At 39.5% G+C, this 12,002-nt stretch overlaps 1 protein-coding gene across 2 annotated transcripts; it reads right to left on the reverse strand.

Annotated features, from left to right (window-relative positions):
- Positions 1 to 2,401: 2,401 nt before the first annotated feature.
- On the reverse strand, positions 2,402 to 11,672 carry LOC100193404 (uncharacterized). 2 transcript variants are annotated; one of them, NM_001358723.1, is made up of 5 exons: positions 11,324 to 11,672; positions 7,593 to 7,769; positions 7,381 to 7,482; positions 3,667 to 3,912; positions 2,434 to 2,924 (listed from the first exon to the last, which is right to left on the reverse strand). In NM_001358723.1, exons 1-5 carry the CDS (start codon positions 11,402 to 11,404, stop codon positions 2,649 to 2,651), a joined length of 882 nt encoding a protein of 293 aa, NP_001345652.1. In that variant the 5' UTR covers positions 11,405 to 11,672; the 3' UTR covers positions 2,434 to 2,648. The 2 variants fall into 2 exon arrangements, with proteins under 2 accessions (XP_008647382.1, NP_001345652.1); XM_008649160.4 differs by lacking the exon at positions 3,667 to 3,912 and having other exon boundaries at positions 2,402 to 2,924; positions 11,324 to 11,594.
- Between the last annotated feature and the right edge of the window lie 330 nt (positions 11,673 to 12,002).

Below are 12,002 nucleotides of genomic sequence, written 5' to 3' on the forward strand. Positions count from 1 at the left end.
TGGCGCACCGGACAGTCCGGTGCACCACCGGACACTGTCCGGTGCGGATTTCTTTCCTTCTGTGGCGTAGCCGACCGTTGGCGCCTGGGAGTCATTGGCGCACCGGACACTGTCCGGTGCACACCGGACAGTCCGGTGCCCCCTTCCGACCGTTGGCTCGACCACGTGTCTCGCGCAGATCGCGCAGCCGACCGTTGGCCCGGCCGACCGTTGGCTCACCGGACAGTCCGGTGAATTATAGCCATACGCCGTTAATTTATTCCCGAGAGCGGCAAGTTCGCCTGAGCCAGCCTGGCACACCGGACACTGTCCGGTGCACCACCGGACAGTCCGGTGTACCCAGACCGAGCTGACTTTGGCAGAACAGAGTCATCTCATTTCCAATTCAATCTTTCCTGTTTCCAGCACTTAGACACAATACATTAGTCCTTAAAACAAAGTACTAAGTCTAGAAACATACCTTTTGACATGATTTGCACTTTGTCCACCACATTGCATAGATCAACACAAAAGCACTTGCGTTGGCACTCAATCACCAAAATACTTAGAAATGGCCCAAGGGCACATTTCCCTTTCAGTACCACCATACGCTTTTGCTTAAACAAAAAGGTAAGTGTGTGTGTTTGCAAGACTAATGGTCAAACATCGTATAACCATAAAGTTAGAATACTATATTAATATATTAAATAAATTAATCCAATAGACATAGATTAACCCAATTAACATAGGATAAATAAATATCTAATTATAAAAGTATGAAACATGGTATAATCAATGTTTTTGCTGCGTAGTAAATATTCATACGAGACTAACACAACTGGAACGGTTCAATTTGGAATTAAAATGGGGAAGTTACGAATTTCCAAAGTTTCTATGTATTTGATATAGGATTAATTAGGAAATCAATTTTATTGTTGTTTTCATGACAAAACAGAGGTATTATGTGATAAAAAATAATATTATAGAATTATAGAAATTGGAATAAACTCGTTTGGATTTAATATGAAATTTCCATGAATTAAATGGATTTCTGCAATTATTTTTAAACTAAAAATCAATTTCTAAACTCCTTTTCCCTATTTTCTTTATTTCCTGGACTGCGTCCCAAATTTCAGAAAGATCAGGAGCCAAGCTATAAATGTTTTCTAGACTCAGTGAGCATACAGAGTGGACGGCGGGTTAAGCACAAAAAACGTCTTAGTTGAAGTTGTACACAATTCAACATGAGTCATGTTGGCTAGAGGGTGAAAGGCTAGGTATTCTACTCAATAGATCCAAGGTTCGATCCCTGTGCAGCCACGGTTTGATTTTTTTTCTGCGCGCGGAACGCGGGAGGGCAGAACGGCAGACTACTCTTACCTTCTTAATAAGTAGTATAGATTACTGTGTTATAGAGTAATTTAGGGATTAGTTATTATAGCACCTCCAAAGAAATTTTTATTTTTTGTTCTCTATTTAACTTTTCATAAATATTACCCTATATATAGCATCTCAATTCAACAGACTATCTATCTAGTTTAGCTAGTCATAGTGATTAATCAAGTTTGACTAGTGAGGAAGCTAATTTTAAGAGTCAGATAACTTGACGAGTCAGTTGGCTAGTGAGAAGCTATTTTATTGTTGAGTAGCCAAATTTTGGTTTGACCAGTCATTTGACTAATCTCTTGGAGACTTAGTCTGATGTGGGTTTATATTTTTTATGAATAGTTTGGGAGCCACAAAACCGGAGGGGATTGGAGGGGCTAAAATCCCCTCCTTATTCAAAATTGACTCAGGTTTTGAATAAGGAGGGGATTTTAACCCCTCCAATCTCCTCCGGTTTTTGGATTCCCAAACTAGCCCTTAAGGAAAAATTTTCAGCGGCCTCCAATAAGATGTTTTGGCGAAGAATTTTTTAGCCCCTCTAGGAGTTGATGTTGATCTTAGGGCTATTTTGAAAACTAAAATCTGTTTGGGTAAAGCTCGGCTCGCTAGCTGGCCGAGCTCAGCTTGCCCTCTCAATGAGCTGAAGAAGGGGCTTGGATCGGCTCAAAGTCGACTTATGAGTTGTACCTTAATAAATAATATTACATTATATAGTGAATTGAGTATATAAATATAAAATTTAGACTCGTCATTCAACATTACGAGTAATCTAAATTATAAACGATCATATATCCACCATTAAAGATTAAGGAACAAATAAATATCTATAAAATTATCTAATATCAATTATTATTGTGTATGTTACTTATTTTGGTGTAGCTCGTGAGCTGGCTCTCATGAGCCAGAACAAAGTCGGTTCAACTTGTTGTACTAATGAGCTCATAAACCTGGCTCGCAAGTCTCAAGCTTATTTTCTAAACCTATTCCTAGGGTCCCTATTTTTCCGAGGATGAACAATCACAAATGTGTCAGTTGAATAAGATATTTAGTTATTTATGAAAGATTTTTCGAACCCTAGGTTTATTTCTCAAACTTCCGAACTAGCCTTTACATTCTTTTAGGAGTCGAGTCGCAGATCCTTAAAGTTAACACTCTTTGTGTTCATAACTATAAATGCTAAGCAGTTTTATCATATAACCGCGCTCGCGTGGCTCAGAGCATATACAGTATATAGGATAACACTAAAGTTTCAACCTTCGTCCAGATTAGTGGTACTGCGCTCTTCAAACAGAACTGGAGTTTCTCGTGGTCTTCGTCCAACATCGGGAAGAGGTGGCCTCGCCATTATCCTCTGTCGAAGCTCCCCGTATCCGATCTCGCCGTTTCATTCTCTCTGCATACACATTGATGTCAAAGTCGGCCGTGTTTCTTCCTCCAAATATATGCTCCAGCTCGTCCAGGTCGAACATGTCGCCCAGTATCTTCTGGCTCTCCGAACTGTCGTTGTACACAAATTTCACTTTTTCGTCCATTTTTGGCTCGAGGAAATGTTTCATTATCTACAGAAGAGTCAAAATGTTAAATAGGGACATACTGCATTCACACAAAAAAGTCGACAATGTGAAAACTGAATAAGGTATTTCAGTTTTTTGTTGAGACAATTGACGGTAGCGTAAACAAATAGCGAGGTTTTGAAAATTTGGAAGCAGATTTCTCTAAACCATGTATCGGTTTATAAATCATTTTCATAAGGATGTTATTTGCAGTTAATGCAACATAGAAATATTTTTCTTTATTCTCGTGTCACCTTCTGTGCTAACACTTCCACACACACATGACGCAAAATAATAATAAAACCTGGATATTTACAGAGCAGAGAAGTTGTTGTTCGGCTAAGAATTTTTCGAAAATCGGTCATTCTTAAGTTGGTGTTTGATATTTTTGACTGAAGTTTAGCCCAGATTTTGGATGCCCAATTAGGTGTACTAAACATATGCTAATTATAAAACTAATCGCATAAGTCATAGCTAATTTGTGAGACGAATCTATTTACTGTAGTAAAATATGGACTAATCGTAGATTAGTTAGATTTAATAGATTCGTCTCGTGAATTAGAAAGGACTTATGCAATTAGTTTTATAATTAGCGCATGTTTATAAAAATATGAATCTTACTGTAGATTTGTATAGATTGATAAGTTAACATTTGACCAAGTGCTAGTAAAAATTTATATTCTTTATTTACTTCTTAAAAAATATTTGATGCGACGACGGAGAAGGTACGTTTTGTGTTCATGATTACCTTCCAAAAGGATTCAAAAATTTTGGGAGCGTTGGTTAGAATACCAACTGCTATCAATCCTGGATAATATTGTTGAATTATGTGCAGCGATTGTCGGGTCAACGAAAATGGTGTGCTTGATATTGACCAGCCTTTGAAATCCGAGATCCAAACAACGTTATCCTCTTCTGCATCTGCACAATCGATGAGCAGGTTTTCCAAGTTGTACACTAGATACTTTAGATGATCCTTCTCTGAAGATTTGGACTGTTATACAAGTGAGAGGTTAGTAAATGACATGCTGAAGTATAATTAAAGAAAGTGGTTAAAAAGAACCATGTCCTTGTTATATATACAACTATTTTAAGAGAATATAAACCTCATACTGTTCAAATTACTACAAGGCATAGACATGAAACTCAATTTTTTCTTCACTACCAAAAAAATTAGAACTTGTTTGGACATTTATATATGTAGTCTCCAAATGAAAACTTGTTACCATCCTTTTCTACTGTAGAAAACAACAAAAACACTACTGTGTTTTTGCACATATTTCAATAATACAATAATTGTTCCAGTTAAAATAGTTTGATTTCATCGATCCATCCATGGAGCTCTTCTTTGAACAAAAAATATTTATGTCAATATTGCATCAAGACTAACATGTGAAACATAATTTTGTTTTTGGAAGAGATAATATCACGGATATTATGTATTCTAATTACATGACCTAACTTTGTTTCATTAAAATCCAATAAAGTATAATTAAAACCTTATTGAATGCTATATGAAATAAGCTTTTGATAAAAAGCTCTCTCAACTTAAACAGGTGACAATCACAACAAGGAAAAATATTTGTTGGCCACGTTAATTTCCTCGGTATCTAGGATAGTCAGAAAATTCACTAATTTTCGTCAGCTACTGACAAGGTCGATAGCGGAATAAACCCGCCAGCCCACACTATAACTTCTGTCGGTCGCATCAACAGATAACAGAAAATAACTAGTTTATGTCGGTTACTGATACGACCGTCGAAAATTAGCAAAATAAACTCGTCGGTTTCACCTACCCGCATACATCCCACTTGCTTGCCCTCACACGCATCGTAGCCACCCTATACCCACGTTGTAGTCGCTCTACCGCCGTAGCACCACCTTGCAGTAGCCTCCTCGCCGAGCTCCCCCCACCATAGCCCCGCTACTGTGCTGCCCTGCCACCGCCTCCCCGCTCAACCATTGGTCGTGTCGTGCCACCGTCGCACCCCACCCCCGCGCCTTTCAACCTTATATCAACAAGGTAACATATCCTAAACACTCTTTATATTACATGCATATAGATGTTTAATTCATGTTGGTCATCCATTGTAGTTTATACATGAGGTTTGACGGAGGTCATACATGAATAATCGATGGATGTATGATGGTTTGAATAAGAGTGAAGCTCACTCTTATGAGTGGATAGTGAAGACTTAGAAATTTGCTGACCGTGCCTTTAGTTTGCTAGAAACAGCAACTGTTACTGGTGGGTTTATAGTGTTATACTTATATACAAATTGCAAACAACTATAAATTCAAGGACAAAAGAACGATGACACTCCACCTTTGTACATATGGTTTCATTACAAGTTATGAGGTGTGGTCACACCATGACAAGTCACACCATCAACATGAGGCACAAGCGACAACACAAGAGGTAGATGATGATATGGTTGGGGATGGTAGGATGGATGGGATGTTTAATGATATACGACCAGAGTATGGCCCAAATTGAGAGGATTCAATGCCAAATGAGGTTAAAAGGTTCTTGTAGCTTCATAGAGCTTTGGAAGAGACATTGCACAAACACACAACAATTTCTAGCCTCACTTTTGTAACCCGACTTATGGCCATCAAGTCCAAGTTTACATTCTCAAGTAAATAATACAGTGGGCTTAAAAATTTGAAAGTGTTGTCCTTTCGATAAATTACAAGATTCCCAAAGGTATGCACCATTCAAAGAAGATGCTAAAAGGTCTCAACAAAATCAATTTGGAACGGTAGAAGTCAAATACAAAAAACGTTACAAGGACATGATAATTTCTTCCTTGCTCATCAAGTTGAGCAGGTGTATTATATGTTGTGTCCATACACAAAGCTAAGTGTTTGGTGGATAGTGTGCAAAGTGAATCCCCATGAAAGACTACACACTCCTCGTGATGTTGGATATCATGACACCTAGATGGATCCTACTGTTGATGAGGTCTACCAAGAACAAGAATTGTTGGGGTCTTTTCAAATAGAGCCTACCCTAGTACTTGATTTCTTAGTCAGTGATAATGATGGTACAACCATTTCTAATGAACGAAGTCGAGAGCCTACAAAGAAAAAAGTGGCATGGCCTCCTTTAAAGAATGGAGATATACTGATCATGTTTTTGATGAAAACTGAAAAGTAAGCTTCTATTCATTTTTCTTACATTGGTTCTTTAATACTTTAGCTACTTTATCATTGTTTGAACAAGATGTCGTGCAAGGGGTGTTGAACATAGTGAAGGGGGTCCTTCATAGCAAGGAGATCAATGAGAGCACCTTGTTCTTGGGTAGTGCTTCAAGTACCAATAGGCGTCAAATGCTTTTGAGACATGTTGACCAAAGAGATGAAATGTCTAAAAGAGAAAGATAATAAAAAAAATGAAGCCAGGCTTGGCAACCTGGCAACCCATGACGTCGGCCCAAGAGCTGGCTAAGGCGGCTCAGCTCCACCAGGCTGCGTGGCCCGGCTAGGCGCTTGTCCTAGATCTGTGGGAGGGGCAGCGGCCCACCCAGTCAGGCCCAAGAGTCAGCGGGGGCAACTGGACGAGCGGCTGGTGCAGGCCCTGGCTATCCGGCTTGCCCCCCAGCATTTCACAACTCATGGCTGGGCTGGCAACCCAGTGGAGGTCATATGTGGCCCATGCGGTCGGACCAAATAGAGACTGCTTTCTCTTATAAAATGCAAATTGCTTTCGTTTTTTTAACGTGATTTTAAGGCGGATTAGCTAGTAGATTAGATTAATACTGGGCTTTTGGTTATTTTAAAGAGAACTCTCTGATGCTTTTTAAGAACACTTTATACACAAAACCTCGATGATAAAGGTGATGTTCATGCAATATTAGTTTGGTAATTTCATCCATCTGTCTTTGTTCATTAATTGTATGCCTAGTTTTTTTTTATTCTAGATTGATTTGTTGAATTTAGTTATTCATCTTTATTTGAATAATATAAATAAATCATGCTAAGACATCAAGTTAGTAACCTGCAAAGTTTCATGAATTAATCTTCTGTGGTTCTTGGTTAATCCTGGATTTAAAGCTTCATTAATTTTCGTCGTACTCTATCACAACACTCTTGTTTCGTTAATATCTTTAGATTTAAAAATTATGATCTACGTGAAGACAGTCGGATTAGTTGCGTAACTTTATCTAGTTTAATCTGGTAAAAATTGAGGTCGATCAGAGTTATGAATTTTGGCCATTATCGTTTTTTTCTAATTAAAAGAGAGTTCTGTCCAGATTTAGAAAAGTACATTAAATTGGTTTTATAATTAGGAGAAGGTGGTATATTTATGTTTAAGGTTCCGCGATTATTATCCTCCTCCGATTGCCTATCCATGTGTCATACAATTTGGTTAGCTGCTTAACAGTGTATGCTGTAAAAGTAGTATGAGTATCACCCCATATTAATTTATTGGACGTGTCCATGAAAAACTTGAACATACCTTTATTGTTGGAAGTGTTACGAAGACCATTCTTCCTTTCTTGTCAAGGTAGTCAGGTATGTAGGCTCTCCTAGCCTCATTCTCACTGTCGGCAATGCTTTCCTACAATTGATTCCAAGCAGAAACATGCATGGGTTGTTCTACCATAAGATGAAATAATTCATAAAAGCCTTTTTTGCAGCAACTAAAGGCTGTAAGATTTAGATACGCACCCAACGAATTTTCTCTGGCTTGTACTGACGTCGCCAACTGGTAGCTTCTTTGAGGCTCTTGGTAGCTTTCATCGTACTCCAGTTTCTTGCTCGGAGGAACCGGCGGATAGTGGCATCAGAAAGGAAGTTCGGCATCTCTGTCGGCAGATCGCCAAGGAGCTCCCGGACCTCATTTACCTACACGCTCATAAGGTCATAACTCAGATGAGATTACTACTGAAATCATGTTTTTTTTGTCTAGTAGTACTTTATACACTCGGCAAAGAATCTTTTACAATTTTACACTTGATAAAGACTTTATCGAGTATTGCACTCGGCAAAGAGCGACGTAAGTTGCATTGTCACGGGCTATTTGACATATAATCAAGGGTGTCTCTAGGCCCATGCGGGTTGTACGACTGCACATGGCCCCAAAATTATAGGACCCCCAATTTTAGTAGATGCCATATATATTAGATTAAAATTTTTATATTCCATGTACTTTAGACCAAATTATTTGAGGTAGCCAAAAAGATAGCGTCAAGTTACATCTTGACTCTAGAATCCAAGTGATGCTCATTGCTCTACCAAAAATCCTACATGTCTAATTCGGAGTTAGACTAACGCCGATCAGTAGTATATAGATATACATGTGCCGCTGCGCTGGTCGATAGTATATAACTATGAGAATATCATTGAAGATAATGCTTTTTAAATAAAGAATATGTAACTAGTACAACCTAGTACATGCAATTTGTATTGTGATATATCTTATTATTATTTACTATTTTTCTATATTAAATTAGGCCCTTTTTAGATATTTCGCACAGGGCCTCCGAAAATGCCGGGACGTCCCTGAAATTACAAGCTGCTTAGCTTCGGCAATAGACAAATTTAAAAATCACTAGCGGACTCTATATTTACATGTGGGTGTTATCTAGGTCCATATAAATTTCGAGTTCTTCTTATGTTCGAGTCCCTGAGCTTGCAGGGCAATACCACTTGGGTCTTCAACTCTTGGATTTTGATATTTTAGTTAATCTCTAAACCTTATATAACATTGTCATCTAACCTTGCCGAACTTGCATGTCAACACATAAACAACGATGTCGGGGCAAGTTAAATATGTGTTCACATGTGAATTTGGGGGGGGGGGGTACGTGACACTATTTTATCAGTTTAGGGATTCAAATACTAAAATTGAGAGACAGGGACCTGGTTGACATCGTGGTACAAGTTCAAGGACTTAGACAAAAAACGAGAGTTAGAGACCGAGATCACCCACATTATAAGTTCAGAGACATTTTATGAATTTTAGTGTTCTATTCATATGATTACAAATACCAAACAATTCTAGTATGTGATGTTAGATGACCATTCTAGTATGTGATATTAGAGGAGCTAGAATATTACTACAGCTGTTAGAGGAGCTAGAATATTACTACAGCTGTTAGAGGAGCTAGAATATTACTACAGCTATTGTGCTTCAAACCTTGTTGCTAAGAGGATGATAGTATGCAAATATAGTGTGTGCAAGGATATTTCTACACTCATGCATTAGCACATAATTAAGGATTGTATTATTTGTTTCGAGATATAGGTCGAGTAATTTTCTTCTATCTTTGCAAGAAATTATCATAGTGACTAATCAAGCCATCCACCACCAAGACATCAACATCGAATAAAACATTGCACAGCCGGTGATGAGCTCTGCATCACTACTAGATCAAATGATAAACTGAGGTGATGACCTTATCGTCACTATGGGATCATATGTTGCACTGGCTGTATTGATCACTTCTTCATTGGTGGATCAAATGATAAACCAACAATTATGATCTCTTTTCATCACCATCGAACCATACGCTAGACCGATGGTGATGTCCACTTCATCACCAACATATCATAGTACAAACCAGTAGTGATGTCCACTTCATCACCGTCGTATCATAAACGAGACCAAAAGTTATGGAAACAACATCACCAACGGATGATACGCCAGGCCAATGGTGATGAGTTTATCATCACTAATTTTGATTAGGTAGTGATATTATTGGTTATCATTGTCCTCTCTCACAAATGTTAGGAAAACTAGTGAAGTGGTAGTGATGAGCTTTGTATAGTACCGATGGATTATGCATATGGCCCACCCATGCCCCAATTCCAACTACCCCATACCCTTCTCATGTTCTACTCTACCTTTGGCTCAATTTCTATAATCGACCCCATTCTCCGCCCCCTTCACATGGTGCCTTGGTAGACCCATAAGTAGGAGCCTTACCATCCATCCGTAAATTGAAAATTTTATTAAGGGGGAGAAAAATAATTCTTATTATGCCAAGGTGTCTAGTGAGGGGAAGCGATGACCCAAGGGAGCTATGGTTTGGGCTCTTGAAGAGGAATATAGGTCTACCATAGCACCTTTATGACAAATTAAAATTCTAAGAGGCAAAAGGTAGACATGGAATTTTTAAGACATGTGGCGCTATTTGAGGCCAACATCTATTCACTAATTAGCGAGATGGGTTGGTGCATAACCTTAGTTTTTTTAGATTTGGTTATCAAATGCAACCACTTAACCTAGAGGAAGAAGCTAGGTTTAATTGTGGAATTTTACAGGCAACTTTCATTGGATCTTGATTTGAGAGTCACCACCCTACTATTCTGCATAAACCATAGAATAGGAATAGAGGAAAACATAAGATCAAGACTAGTGTGGGTTCAAAGGAATATGCGGGAGACCAACTTTCACTAATGGAAGATTGTTTTCATGTAGGTAAGTGTGTTTGTCGGAATCTCTACTACTTAAATTTCAAAAGGGAACACTAGATGGAAGGAAACTAGGAGACCTTCAGGCATGTGCTCTTACGATTCATGGCTAGATGTAGGTGAGGAAAAAAAGGTGCAACCAAGGAGACCTGATAGAGGTCCATGAGGTAAAGGCTTGGGAGGATAGGTGGTTTCTATCGAGGCTCCTACCCATAGTTGTTGACCCTATTCTGCTAGCAGCCATCTCTGGCTCATTTCATATCTTATTCCACAACCACCACCACATGCACCCACCTCTAGCATCTCCCCACAACATTTCCATTACAATCAAGATTTCCCACATAATTAGGAATTATAGCACAATCAATTTAAATCACAATAAACTCATGAAGAATCAAGGATGTGGTCAGGTTTCAACAAAGAAAATCAATAGGTCCGTTGAGAAAGGACATATCCAACAAAAAGGAAAATTTATATTGAACAAAGTTGGTATGCCAAACAACTCAAAAAAACATGGTCGGAGTCATGAACAATTTAATTCTATTGAGTTAGTTAGGAGTTTTGGTGTTTTAGAATGTATAGATTTATGTTCAACTTGGGATAACTTGTAAAAGGAGAACAATAGAACATCTTGCTCTTGAGAACAATAGAACAACTTGGGACCCCGGAATTCTAGCTCCCAGACTCCCCTGGTTATTAGAAGTAGAACAATAGAACATCTTGCTTACGGTTAACTTGTATGAAAGGAGGATGACTCCAGGATACGGATTTGCCATCCATCTGGAGTCTATATTCCTCACAATCCCTTACCAAACAAGTGACCGGGGGGATTCAGCTTGTTGCCATTTGCATGCTCCCTAAAAATCAACCCCAGAATGCATTTCTTTCTTCGCTTGCTTTCTAGGAAGAGAACACACAAACTAGATATAGAATAAGTAGATCGAAAAGGCTATGCACAGAATTTGACCTTGAAAAAACCTTACCCTTCTCTGCTGTTCTTCTGAAGACGCGGGTACCAGCAGCTGCTGCACTGGTTTACTCCTGCTCTTGAGCAAATAAGCCATGGCGGCAACCGAATCACTAGCTGGGTTGTCGTTGCTAGTTGGCTACGATGCAACAAATCGTGCACTAAATTAAAATGAAAAACATGCGGCAAAACATTCTCCTGTATTTATAGTAGTAGTAGTATTGTTCGTGTGTGAACTTCTGTTTCTATGTGGGCGTGCGGGAAGGAATATGGAGAGACAAGTTCGAAGCAGTAAGAGAGAGGGGTAGCTGGTGGTTGCCCTCCTGCACATTAACGCGACGCGACGCGACGTTGGCAATGAATTCATTCTGACCAGCTAGCTAGGGGCTAGGGGCTAGGGCGCTTCACGCCCATGTCGTCCGTGGGCTCCAGATTATCGACGGGCGGTCGGGCGCCGTGATGGCGTGTACTCCACGTGGACATGGCCTCCGTCATGGAACCTTGGAGATGGCCGGCATTGGTCCGTCCAGGATGTGGGCATGCAGTTGGGTGGTGAACGTTTATTAGACTGTCTGCACGGGTCGCCGCTATACTTTCCTCTCCCCTTGCATGCCGTGTACAGAAGACCTCCCACCCGCGCAACGGTTGCCTCTACGGAGCCCCCTACTGAGGGGAGCGCTTCTCTCTCCCTCCAC

Source organism: Zea mays, chromosome 6 (genome assembly GCF_902167145.1).
Source record: "Zea mays cultivar B73 chromosome 6, Zm-B73-REFERENCE-NAM-5.0, whole genome shotgun sequence".
NCBI lineage: Eukaryota > Viridiplantae > Streptophyta > Magnoliopsida > Poales > Poaceae > Zea > Zea mays.